Genomic DNA, 14032 nt, shown 5'->3' on the forward strand with positions numbered 1-14032 from the left:
ATAACACAAGATTGTGTTCAGAATCAATCAATCATCAGAACAGACTTGAAAGACTTTGGAGAAATTGGTTATTTGGAAGGAAAAAAAAGATTCTCCTACCATGCCATGGATCAGAATGTGTCAAATAGTTAAAATATTACATATAAAAAATAAAACATTGAAGAGAGATCTAGCCAGAAAAAAAAATGAATATGTAACTTTGGGTAAGTTCAAGTGTAAAAGCGGAAGAGAAAAATAGTAGAGGAAAAGATTTAAAATTTGGCCATGTTAAGAAATGTCATGTTTGTTCTTTTCTTCAGTGAGCTGGAAGAATCTCTGCTTGTGCTGCCTTTCTCTTACGTCCCAGACATTCTTAAGCTCTTCAATGAATTCATCCAGCTGGGCTTGGATGTTGAACTGATGTGTAGATGCCTCTTCTTTCTCCTCAGGTAACGTCCTTTTCTAAAGAATACCACATCTACTCAGCATAGCTGCTCTAGTACTACTTTAACTGAAGGTGTCAGCACTTTGGGGTTAAGAAATCTAATGTTTCAGATTCAGAGACTTACAGAATTTCACTGCTGTCTAACATGAATGATTTATTATTTACTGTCCTTTGGAATCAAGGAAAAGCAGTGGTAGTGATGACCCACATATTTAAGTAGTAAGAGTCAGTACATTGCTCAGAACTCCTTAGCCAGGTATAGGTCCCGAGGACTCAGTCTAACACAGTAGCTCTGGGTCTAGTCAGTTTGAGGAAAGCCCATTGCTGAATGGCTAGTTTGCCTCATTTGTTGTTTCCATTTAACTCCTTAGTTTAAGCAAATGGTTTTGTTTTGTCCTACTAACAGCATTTTAACGAATAGTGGGTTTTCCCCAGGCTGGTATCCGTACAGATGGAAAAGTTGGGAGCCAAGAAACGAAGAAGGTATTTTCATTAGATCATATTCTTAAATATGGAGAATTCTTGTTACTATGTAATGGAGAAGAACATATTACAAAAGCTTTAGAATATTTTCTTCTTATTTCCCAGTCTCTGTCCCTCAGTCTCAAGCTGTTATAGCAGAGGACAGCAATAGAGACAAATTGAACATTCCTTAGAATGCTGTTTGAAGACAAAATAAACTGGTCAGCCTATACCAAATAGTTAAAAAACAGGTGTATTTAGTGAATTGATATTTGGTGACTCGAATGGTTTGCATGATTTTAAACTCTCTATTCCTTTTATTCTATCAGAATAAAAGAAGAACACTGATATATTATTTTGTTGCCATATGTATAATTTTGGGCAGTTAGAAGGACATGAATTCACACTTAACAGTATTACTTATAATTTTTCACTGTGGTATATGGTGCTATTAAATCAGAGTTACTGATTCTAACAGAAATACCACAAATACTTCCAGCCTGTCAGAGGGTTGCAGATGGTTACTGCCTCACGGGTAGAGGTAGCAGGTCCCTATTGAGAGTGAGGGTGAACATGGAGATGACAGAAGCATGAGTTCATCAAGGGCATCTTGGCACTCTAAGTCAGAGCTTGACTATGATTAACAATTGTCTCTTTTTTGCTGTTGCTTTATTAGATATATTGATAAATTTTAATTGAGTTAGCATTTCTTAAAAAGAAAATTATTTTCTCCCTTTGCTTTCCATAAAATATTGTCAAAACCTGTGGCCACCTGGTAGATTGCTGGGAAAAGAGTCAGCTTTGCAAATGAGTTGAAGCTGTCAAGAGGTTTAGGATAGTATTTTAAAAATTATAATCAGAACTGAATAGCAAAGAAGAAACTTCTTGAGCTTTTTTTTTTGCCAGAAGCATTTCTATACTTCCATGATCTGATAAAATGAATCTTTTTGATGCTGTGTCTCTCTGTTATTGTAAAAGGGATAACTAGAGCCAGAACCACTATCCCTCTTTGTAACATGACTCTCTTTTATTTTTCTATTAGGATTCACTTTGGGCAGATCACTAGCAACCAAATGCTTGTGCCAGTGATTGAAAAATTAAAAGAAACAACTATTTCAAAAGTCAGCCAAGTCCGAGTAAGTATATTTGTAAAAAGACAAGAAGAGGCGGCAAATCCTGGTGTGTGTGTGGGTCTGAGAAGTAGCGTGGTGTTCTGGGCCCCATCTTTGGTGATATTGACCAGAAGTACATCTGTATTTGAGAAGATTTTAGTTGGAGCTGAAATAGGAAAAAACAAGAAAAGACCTTAGGGAAAAATGAGTAGCAACACCTGAAGCGCTGGTCGCCCTGACTCACATAAGCTGCTCTACTGAACTGAAGAGAGAGACAGTTTGTTTAATCTTTCTTGCATTCCTCCCCAGGATGTTATCGGCTTCAATATGGCAGGTCTTGATTACCTCAGGAGGGAATGTGAAGCAAAAAGTGAAGTGATGTTTTTTGCTGATGCTACCAGCCACTTAGAAGAGAAGAAGCGGAAGAGGAAAAAGAGGGAGAAGCTAATTTTAAGTTACAACTGAAAAGTGGTGCCTTTCTTTACTTTTTATTTAAAAGGACTTGTAAACTAAGCAGCAGAATTGGTGTCATACTTAATTGTGTTGCAGAAGGCCTCAGGGTGTGGGTCCCAGCTTTGCCGGGGGGAATTCCAGCCTGGACTGTGGGTTCCCTTTCTTGAATTTGTCCACAAGATTAGTTTAAAATCACCCTGTGTCCTCAAAGATTGAGTCTTGCAGTTGTTGTTCCGTTTATATTCTAGCAGGGAGCAAAGAACTTTTTAAACTACATATTTGTTTCACTAGAGCTGAAATTAACATTTCAGAAGTTTTTATTTCTTTTATGGCAGAAGATTTGTTACTCTTTGTATTAGGTCTTACCTGCTACTGACATAATCAGGTGCAGGATTGATTGTCCTCTGCCCCTAAACGCAGAGGGGAAATTAGAGAGCCGAAAGGAACCATAAAAATTGCCTAGAACAATCTCCTTAAAGTTAACCTCTTGCAGGTTGTTATATCTGTATATAAAAGTATCCTCATTGCCAATTGTTTATACTTCTCTAAATAAAAGAGTTGTTTTAATTGAAGCATAATCAGGCTGAGATGCCTTAGTTGGGCTTCTGAGTGATCATTACACCATAGATATTCACATATATGCACACATATATCTGTATGGTAGGGATTTGGGGAGGTGGAAATGTTTCAGGAAAAGAAACTGACACATTCTTCTGGGCGTGGGATTTTTCTTTGTGGGAAGTTTTTAAATTACTAACTGAACTCCTTGTTATAGTTCTATTTAGATGTTCTCTATCTTCTTGACTCAGTTTCAGTAGTTTGAATCTTTCTATGAGTTTGTTCATTTCATCCAAGTTGTGTTCTGCTACCATTTGCTTGCCAATCTCAGAGCTGCTCTTCTGTGGCATGGCTCTATCTATCCCAAACCACAAATCTGTTATTATTCTAACCATAACACTGATGTGAGATGAGGAATATGGTGGTATTACTTGTTGGGCAAAATAACAGTAAAGAGAATTTTGGCAAGAGTTTCTGATGCATAGTATGGAGTGTGGGGGATTCTAGGAGCTTCACAGTCAGAAGACTCAGCCTTTTCTGGAGATGGCTACCTGCCACCAGGGAAAGGAGTTAGGTACTTAATTCTGGAAAGATACCTTAATTCTTGAGTGAACAAAAGGCAGAATCCATATCATGTTTGTGCTTCTTGGAGTTATTCATAAAGAAATTGCAGCATTTGCCATTAGTGTTTTTGATGGTTTTCAAACCAAAACAAATTCCAGGAGGGCACTCTATGTGAATATGTTTTAAAAGTGATTTCCCAAAGATTGCCCCCTTTTAAGATTAACAATACCAGGGGATTTAAAGGTTTTCTCTCTGATGAATTATACTAATCAGAGAGAAGGAGAACTTGTGATAGATGAAGTGATGTGTATAGTAATTGAGCTACAACTTGTGGCCACTATTCTTGGAACTCCTTAACCCTATATGTTTGAGGTTAACCAGTGAGTTGAAATTAAATTTTAAGTCAAGTAGATTACTAGTCATGTCAGCATTTATTTGCCTAGCCAGCCATTGGCTAATCTTTAGTACAGAAACAATTTAATGAATAGTATCTCTTGCAAATGATGCCATGTTACCCATAGAAGCCTGTAGTGTCATAAAGAAAATCCTCATCAATAAGAAGTTTATCAGGAGTAAAATATCTAAGCTTATTAAAAATATATATATAAAATATCAAAGTATATATATGCATAAATATATACACATGGATAATTTATGTATACATACATAAATATACATGCCATGTATAAACTTTATACATAAACTACACATACATATTTATATGTGTATACATAAACACATATATGTATCTTATCTCCGTGTGAAGAAGATACGCTTAACAATTTTGAGATTCCCTGACTGGAAGTCAGGTGCTTGGTAATACTCGGTATTAAATAGTTTCTCAGTAGCAAGTGTCAGAATTCATATCTTATACCCCCAAAATCTAGTAAACCTATCAGAATGTAGGGACAGTGACCAAGGAGATGGTGATGTCTGTTGCTTGGCGCAGGACTGCACCTAGGGCCCCACTCGCTCACCAGCTGTACTGATGAGCCTGCTCAGCATAGCCTTTCCAGGCCACAGCAGGCAGGGGCTGGGAAGAAGCCAGCCGGCCTATATACCCAGTCTGCCCCCTTTCCTCCCAACTGAAGACCGTGAGTTTTGAGATAAGACAGGTTTTTAAGGGTAAAACCACCTTATGTTCTAAGCCCTGACACTTCATATTTCTGAGGTATTGTGGGATCCAAGAACAGCTCTGATATGTTTTTAGGGCAGAGCACACACACGGTCCAACAGTAACCAGCCTGATTTTAGGGCCTAGTGCTGGCTGTCCTTGTGTAATCCCTTTCCCTTGAGTGTGGGCTGAACCTAGTGACTAGTTCTGAAATAGAACACAGCAGAGAGAATGGGCTGTCTCTTCCAAGATTAGGTCATAAAACATTGTGAATTCTGCCTTGTTCACATTTTGTCAGGCTCTTCTTGTTTGCTTTGATGACCCGAGCTGTCAGGTTGGGAGCTGCCCTGAAAAGCCCACATGGCAAGGACCTGCATCCTGCCAACAACTGAGTGAGCTGAAAGCAGATTGTCCCTAAGCCAGAGCGCCCACCTGAGCTGTGTCTGGGTGCCACATCAGCTATGAGATCATAAACATTTGTTGCTTTAAGCTTCTAAGTTTTGGGGTAATTTGTTACTTAGCAACAGATAACAAATAGCTTTTATAGAGCACATTATCTAATCTGGTTTCAGATTCCTCATCTCTAAAATAGGCACAATAGCCTACCATCAACGACTTAGTATGAAGTGCTTACTGGCTTAGAGTAAACATAGAATATGTTACTATTGTTACTGTGTGAGACACAAAAATATAGAATGGTCACAATATACATAAAGTAGAAGAGATTGGAAAGAAACAGACTAAAATGTTATCTGTCAGCACTGGGTGATGTTGCAGAAAATCTTTATAATAAATGTTTATCTTTAAAATGAGTAAGTACAATAGTCTTAAACTCATTAATTCTGTGAAAATATAAACAAAGACATAAAAGCAACATCATTTAGATATCTATTAGGTGGATTCATGAAGTTACTTTTGATTTAGATTAGTGCCAATAAGAATTAGGAATCTGAAAGGTATTCCATAGTTTTCAAAATTGTCCAGTTGGAGATGCAAACTTGACCATTTTTCAGTTTGGGGTAATGGAAAGGGGCCATGTACAACGGAAGGAGGCAGAGACTGGGACTGGAGTGCTGCAGCTCAAACCGAGAACACCAAGGATTCCGGCTGCCACCAGAAGCTAGGAGAGCGTGGAACAAGCTTTCCCTCAGCCTCCAGAAGGAACCAGCCCTCCCAAACCTTGGTTTCAGACCCCTGGCTCCCCAAACTGCAAGAGGGTAACTATTTGTTGTTTTATGCCACACAGTTAGTGGCAATTTGCTGTGGCAGCCCCAGGAAACCAATAGATTTTTGATACAGAGTTGGGGGAAGGTGGTGCTGTACAAATATCTATAACTGTGGAAGTGGCTTTGGAACTGGGTAATTCTTGAAGGCTGGAAGAGTTATGAGCCACATGGTAGAAAATGTCTAGATTACCTCAGAGACTGTTGGTAGAAATGTGGACATTAAAAGCACTTTTGATGAGGGCTTAAAAGTAAGTGTCGGGGACAGTAAAGAAAGCTTCTATCATTCCAGAGAACTTCTACATCATTGTGAACAAAATGTTGATAGAAATGTGAATGTTAAAGTTGCCTCTGGTGAGAACTCCAATGAAGAACTTGTTACTGGACACTGAAGGCAAAGTGATCACTGTTATAAAGTAACAGGAGACGTGGCTGAATTATGTTCTGCTTTTGGGTGAAAAGTAGAACTTGTAAACAGTGAATATGAATACTTAGCTGAGGTTTCCAAGCAAAATATGGAAGACGTGGCCTGGTTTCTTGCTGCTTATGGTAAAAATGCAAGAGGAGAGTAATAAATTGAGGAAGGATCTGAGTAACAAAAAGGAACCATAACATGATGATTTGGAGAATTCACAGTCTTGGCCATTATTGCAGAAGATGCTAAGGCATGCTCTGGAGAGATCACAGTAGGTGTGGCTGGAAACCTGCTGGAGAGATTAAGTTTGTGACCTTAGGTAACAAATCAACCATCTCCGCAGAAGCCAGGAATAGAGATGCGGTTATCACTGAGAGATCTGTGGAGCACACTGATGTGTACTGGCATGGTTTGCCTTGATGTCCACAGAAGACTGACGTTTAAGAAAGTTCTATCAGCAGAAACCCTGCCAGCTTGGCCTGACAGGGACACAGATGGGACAAAATGAAATACCCAGGGAAGAATGTCATTTGAGATAGGCAGACATTGGAGTGATTCAGCTATAAGCCAAGACACACCAAGGATTGCTGGCATAATCAAGTAGTAGGAGAGAGGCATGTAACAAACTCTGCTTCAAAGTCTCCAGAAGGAATCAACCTTGCCCACACCTGGACTTCAGACCCCTAGCCTCTTGAACTGTGAAAGAATGAATATCTGTTCTTTTGAGCCACCTGACTTGGGGCACTGTTAGGGCAACCCTAGGAAACTAATACTAAGTGTTACTTGCCTTCTCTGATGAGCATATTGTGGAGGTTTCCAGAGGCTGTATAATGTGTGATATGGTGACAGATTGGACACAGAGCAGATGCGAGAGTCCAACTATGTTCTGTTTAGCCAGACATTAAAGAAATTTAAAAAAATGTAAAAACAGTGCCCCTCTTAATAAATTTTTGTTTAGGAAAATAGTGTCTTTTCATTAAAATATATTTGTTAATATACTGAGTTTATTATTGTTTTTATATAAGTTAAAAATATTTCCATTTTTATCCTAATTTAATAAATGTAATAGATATGATCCATATAAATAAAAGTTCTTGGGTTACTCAATTATTTTTAAGAATGTATAAGGAATATTGTGTCGAAAATGTTTTGAAAACCTAGACTTAAAAATTCTCAAGTGCAAAAAGGCATGATGATACTTCTGCTTTTTGGAAAGTCAACTAACATTGAAAACAGCACTCAAAGAATGAACTTTAGAACCACACTGAAGTAAGTTAGATTTTTATTTCTTCTACTTAAGATTCTCTAAGCCTCAGCTTCCGTATTTATAAATTGGCAAATTCAGTATAAGGATTAGATGTTATAATGTATATAAAGAAGTAGCTATTATAGTTATCAAAAACAAGCATTTTCTTTCCATGAGGCCAAGTAGCTCATTCTCATTGGTTTCCAGCTGTAAGAAGAGGGGAGCAAGCGTGAGGTCTAAGGCCTCAAATTGGAATGGCTGACAAATTTTCGTTTATTACTTACTGGCCTTAATGTGGAGAAACTTTACGGGACATGAAGACTCCAAGTGACGAGGAAGAAACTGTGGAAGTCCTATGGACCATGGGGTTTTCTTTCCCTTGGGGGAAATGTTTTGGTCTCTCTTCATAATTGCTGCTTGTTAAAACTGGTAAAATACTCATTAAGGACTGTGATTCTCATGACCAAATAATTAGTAAATATAAATGCAGATAACATTGTAGAATAAGAACCTCTCCTCTAGCACCATTAGCTCAGTTTTAGGTACTTTTCTGTCTTATGCAAATTCTGCATGTTCAGGCTTAGGGATGAAGGATGGATAGTGGTTTCTTGTAATGTCTTCTGTTCTCCCCACTCTGTTTCTCTACCAAATGGCCTTTCTATGGGAGCCATTAATCACCACAACCAGGCCCCAAGCCGTATCAACATCCAGATTTCATACTTTTTTTTGGTGTGGATGGGGATAGATCTTGGTAAATGGGCTAAGAGCTATCGTTATTGACACTGGAAATGATAAAAGATCTAATAAAACTTTGGGACATTTGATTTTTTGTCTATAGGCAAGAAGATAGAAACTTTACTAACATAAGTGTTAAAATGATTGAACCGCTTAGCAGCAAGTATCAGGTGCCCTGGATCAGCATCTAACAACCTGTGTGAAGAGGATATAAGAGGACTCAGTTGAATTCCCAGGATAAACACAACTGGTTCTTTGGTTAGTTTCCTTCTATTACTGCAGAAGAACCCTGCCATCAAAGCTCACTGAACAACAACAAAAAATGACATTCCAGCGAGGTCCTTCTGGACCACCCTACTTCAAACTGCAATCCTCAACACTCCCTATACCCCCTTCCCCACTTTATATTTTTCTCCACCATACTTAATAACCCTATAGTCCATATTTTACTTATTTTATGTATTGTCTGTCCCCCACTGGAATGTGTTTTTGTCTCTTGTTTATTGTATCCCAGTGCCTAGAATAGTTCACTAGACACTTTGTAGCTTTGAAAGAATGAGCAAATGAATTCAGCTCCTTTTCTATTGAAATCAAGATTATTTGACACAAGTTCTGAATTCCTCCTTCGCTTCAAAATGTCTGGATCTTAGCCCTCTTCACCATCTCCCTTGCTGAGAATGACCCTTCAGCTCTGTTAGTTATTGCTCTCTTTGTATACTGCTCTTTCAGTTACTTCCTCGCATTCGTTTTTAATGGTTCACTTCTGATCCACTCTTTTCAACCTACAAAAATACTGAAGGCTAAACTAAACTTCAGATCTCTCCTTTGCTCTGTTGCTTCCCTGATGCACCATACTTTCTTGCTCTTCCCTTTATAAATTTTCTTGAAAGAGTATCCATACTCCATGTTTCTGCTTTCTTAACACCCAGTCTTTATTTATCTCTTGCAATTTATTTTTTGTTCCATTCAGATCTAGAGGTCCTGTTTAAATTTGAAGTCTACCTCTATATAGCATCTGCCAACTATGTATTTTCCTTGGAATTTTTTTCTATGGTTTCTGGGATTATTTCATGGTTTTCTAATTTCTTGTTCTATTTCCATTGGTAGCTCTTTTTCTAAACAGACCCTGAATTCCTGCTCCTTTCCCTCCTTTCCCATACCTTCAATTATCATCACTGTGTAGAAGATGCTTAAAATTCTATCTCCAGTTTTGACTTCTCAACTGAGATCCAGTCCTACATACCCATTATCCATTACTTGGAGTTGAAATAAACCTTGGAGTTGACACTCTTACTTCCTTTTATCAGTGGGTTCCATCTCAGATTTTATAGTTCCCGCTGCCAAACGTCTTCATCCATGTCCCTCTTCCACGTACTGTTTCCACACTATAGTTCATGCCCTTACCCTTGGCCTATCAAAGCAGTCTTCCAGTGGCTCTTGTTCAACATATCTTGCAGTAACACTAGATTCAGTTTTATAAAGGTAAGCTGATGATATTACCCCCTGGATCAGAAATCTTCATTGATTGACTGTTGCTTATACAATAAAGTTTAAGCCAAGGATTCAAAATCTTTCACAACTTGATTCCAGCTAACTTTCTCATTATATTTCCTAATATTCTGTAAGTTCTAAACAGATTGAACTCCCTGCTAATCCTCCCAACACCTGGAGCTTTCCTACTGCTGGGTTTGTTCAGTCTGTTTCAAGTCTCAGTTCATCAAAAGTGTCTGCATTCTATAAGACCCAGCCCAAATATAAACAGGTATATAACTGCAACACACCAATATATGATTCATGTACTTGGAGTACATTATAAGAATCAAGGGAGAACACTATTGCTGCTACACAATTATGTGAGTCTATTAAGACAGAGTCCAATTTTCATATTTATTCATGTATGATAAAATATTTCATGCAGTACTTTGAATAGGTTCTTAATATCTATTTTGATATCTATAGGCAAGAGATACCAGTATGAAGGTATATATGTGTAATCTAGTGAATATCCATCCAACTATTATAATAAGAAGATATCTCCTATCCAACAAGATTACAAATTTGATAACAAAGACTGGCTTTTCAAAAAAATTCTGATCATCTGATACTCCATAGAGAGCCGGTAACATTAATATTTACCCATCCTGCAGTTACAGCACATGTACTGTGTCAAGGCATTTTGCTAGATTCTTACAAAGATGGATGAAGACACCATCTTTGTTCTAAAACGTTTAACAGTGTGGTTTTAAAAATACAATTAATGAAGCTACAGAGTGCGGGTGTGAGGGAGTTAGAAAACAGCGTCTCAACTCCCGTGTTCTCCTTGCTCCATGTGATCTTGCGCCCTTTATGACCACCCAAATTGAACTTTAAAGGATATTTGCTTCCACGGGTAAGAACAGGACGTCATGCTCAGTCGTAATCTCAATATTGTGAGAGATGTGTGCCAGTCCCTTGGCACCATCCTCTCCAACAGCCATGGCAAATAACTCCACTTGCAGTTCTGTCTGTAAACCAGCTGCCACCTACAAGACACAATGTAGCTTTAGAATCGGACGAGTTCAAATCTTGGTTTTAATACTAATTTGGGAAAATTACGTAAACTCTCTAATCTTGTTTCCTCATCTATGAATTTAGCACTAATGAATGGTTGCTGTTTCAGCATTTACAAGAATTACTTCATAGGCCAGTTCAGTAGAATTCCATTGAGTCAATGGGACCCAGGATAAACTGCTGAAGGACAGAACTTTAGATGCTATTTAGGAAAAACATAGGGAAACTAAATGCCAGATATTAGAGATGGCATTGAGGACAAATTTTTGCAATGTCTATAATTGTGTTATTTCTTGAATGTTAGTAGCAAGTTTCAATCTTTCGGCATCCTTGCTGATTGAGACAAATGTAATCTAATATAGATAGAAATTCAATCTAAGAGACTGGCTGAATCCCACAACTTCCCTGCCCTGCCACTTGGCTTACAGTATTCCTAATGTAGGCCCTATAATGTCACAAAGCCAGTAGAGGGGGACAGAATTAGTTTAAATGCCAAACTGCTAAGTCTGAAAGCTACATGGAAGAGGTCCGTAGCAACAAAGAAAAAATCTGATATATAATGAAGAAGAAACACAGCAAGCCATGGGCTTCTTGCCTTGTTCCTTGAAGAGAGTACTAGCCAGGAAAGAAAGCTGTTTACAGTTCTAAGCTGCCTCTCCAGGAGGCAGGTTAAAAAGCAGACCTGAGGACAGTTATCTGGAAGACAAATCAGAAACGACCATATGGAAAGCAATTAGAAACCAGTAATTTTTTTCTTCAATATGGTTTTATCAATAATAAAACTGGAAAGTGTTTCAATTTTTTCAACAAAATTGTGCTTGTGAAAACCTGAATACTGGATGCTATCCAACGGCTGCATCCAGGCCCTGCGTCCTCCAAGGCCGATGGTGAGCACAGGGCTGGGGACGATGACGCTCTGCACAGGAGCAGCGGGAGGACTGCTGCCACACAGGCTCACCCAGGCTTCGGGCATAGGATTCATTCAGTATTGGCAGCTAACCAAGCTGAACACTGGCTAGATGTACACACGGGGAAGTCTATAGATTATATTTTTACCAGAGCCAAAACCTTTTCATAAAGAAAAAAGAACACAAAAAAACTAACAGTATAGAGTGAGCTTCAAATATTACATCCTGGGTTTTTAATACCTATAAAGGTCGATCCAACAGTCATTTTGACTTTTGGCATGGTCCCTACCCTAAATGAAAAAGATTTGCTAATTTCCCAGTGGAAGAGCTTGCTTCAATTTTTGATTTTGTTTTATGCTGTGAAGATTCTGAAATCTTGATACAGTAAAAGGATGAATTGTTTGAGAGAGGTGTTCATGAATTAGTGGATCTAACCACAAACTGTATCTCTGTTTGGAATTGCTGTTGCATATTACTATTTTATAGATCATAAGATATTAGAGCTGGAAGAGGACTAAGAAATTATCTGGTCTAAGTGTCTTCTTTTACAGATGAGGAAAACAAGAAGCAGAAGATTAATTAACCAACAAATCACAAGCTGCTTGTCATAGCCATGACAGGAAGTCACTGAGTCTGTACTATACCAAACCAACCCTTCTGTGCCAACATATAACAACTGCGTGCTGGTTATGGAACTGGATGCCCTGGCTCAGTGTATGGGCCATGCATGCCTTCAGCTGTGATGAATGATTTATGTATCCCCCAGCTTCCTCACTTCATTCTGTCACTCAGTCACACATCTTGAGTTCCCACTACATGCTTGTCTCTGTAAGCTCCTTATGTATCTTACTCATTTTTTTTCAACATCCCCTATATACCCTGGCACTAGCAGTGACATGTGGGAGGAACTCAAAAGCTTGTTGAGTAAACTGAAAGGTGTTAAAGCAGCAAGATGATATACTGACTAAGAAATAAATATTGGGATTTACAGGTGTGATTTCATTATATTTTGATACAAACTTTACATCATACTGCATTTCTGAAATTATAATTTAAAGTAAGTGGTAATATACAGATTTTATACTAAAGGCCCCACTTAGGGGAATGAATCAAAGTCATAACAGGTTGACATTTTAAAATTTGTATTTTCAGAGATTTGGGAGAAATGAGGAAGCTGATTAATTTAATATACTGCTACTTCTTAGTATGCCACTAAATAATATTCTCTAGCAAACACCAAGAGAACAAACCAGGTTTACATAAAATGTAAAGAATGGAATATTTATTTTTCTAAAGGATTTTTCCCTTGGATATCTTTAGGTTGTTTTCCAAGCACACATTAAATCATCTTTCATTTTTAACAAGGCATTTTCATACAACTGTACTTAACCGTAAATATTGGGACATGTGAGGTGAACTTCATAAATGTTTCCATAGCTGGCAGTTTAATCCTTTTCACACATAGGATCTATCTCAGGGGTATCACATGAATATCAAGCCACATAATCTACCAATACCAGGAATCTTTTGCTTATGATACTAGAAAAACTAGACTTACACATGGTTTAAAAGGAATGGGTAGGAAGACTATTTCCCATTTCACTGAAAACACATGCATATTTATATGCTAACACATGGACACATACGAAAGATAGTGTAGAGGACTTACAGGTCCCGGTTTGTAAGTCACTTTCAGTCCTGTGCTGGGTGGAGGCTGCTTCACCCTAAACCTACCAGGCAAAAAGATGGGAGTAAATTTATGCTATAGTGAAAAACATGAGCAATGGATGAACTGGGAGCTTATGAAATCAGGGAGGGGTTAATATTCGCTACACAGGAGCAGGGGGTCTCTGCCACTAGAAAAACAACCTAATGTTCAATTGAGAGAAGACTCTGGGGCCCATTTCCAACAACCTTTCTAATAGTGTTCATCAGCATCAAACAGACTCCAACCCAACTTTCAGCCCTTTGTTGCTGGAATGCTGACCAGCAGCGTGGCCCTGAGCAGAGTGTTAGAAATGTTTGGCTGGTGTGCACATTGCAGTGTAGCCTCTGGCATGAACACAGATGCTGACTGCCAGATCATTAGGCTGAAGAATAAAGGCTCTTTGGGAAGGCAGTGGAGCCTGGGAACCACTCCTGCTCTGTCGTGGTATGGGGTTTGCATGTTTAAGGAGAAGAGAGACAGAAAAGGCTCAGAAAATGTTGGAGAATTTGAAAAGCGCCATGCTCACATGTGGTGCCTATTGATCTCTCCCCCTTCCTGTG

At 38.4% G+C, this 14032-nt stretch overlaps 2 protein-coding genes across 11 annotated transcripts in view; one reads left to right on the top strand and one right to left on the bottom strand.

Annotated features, from left to right (window-relative positions):
* Window positions 1-3029, top strand: part of WDR3 (WD repeat domain 3) — a 31424-nt gene extending 28395 nt beyond the window's left edge. For all 3 annotated transcript variants that reach the window (XM_017640989.3, XM_017640990.3, XM_037021182.2), the window contains 3 exons: window positions 300-428; window positions 1929-2022; window positions 2308-3029. In XM_017640989.3, coding sequence (XP_017496478.1) covers window positions 300-428; window positions 1929-2022; window positions 2308-2463 — 379 coding nt within the window. In that variant the 3' untranslated portion in view covers window positions 2464-3029. The remainder of the gene's footprint in view (window positions 1-299; window positions 429-1928; window positions 2023-2307) is intronic.
* The window catches only part of SPAG17 (sperm associated antigen 17), a 294146-nt gene that overhangs the window by 15119 nt on the left and 264995 nt on the right, over window positions 1-14032 (bottom strand). For 6 of the 8 annotated variants that reach the window (XM_073234481.1, XM_073234477.1, XM_073234483.1 and 3 more), the window contains 3 exons: window positions 13434-13494; window positions 10684-10828; window positions 7595-8000 (listed from right to left, as the gene is read on the bottom strand). In XM_073234481.1, coding sequence (XP_073090582.1) covers window positions 7861-8000; window positions 10684-10828; window positions 13434-13494 — 346 coding nt within the window. In that variant the 3' untranslated portion in view covers window positions 7595-7860. Of the gene's footprint in view, window positions 1-7594; window positions 8001-10683; window positions 10829-13433; window positions 13495-14032 lie in introns of those variants that run through there. The other 2 variants (XM_073234478.1, XM_073234479.1) reach the window with 2 other exon arrangements.

Source organism: Manis javanica, chromosome 4 (genome assembly GCF_040802235.1).
Source record: "Manis javanica isolate MJ-LG chromosome 4, MJ_LKY, whole genome shotgun sequence".
In the NCBI taxonomy this organism is placed as follows: Eukaryota; Metazoa; Chordata; class Mammalia; order Pholidota; family Manidae; genus Manis; species Manis javanica.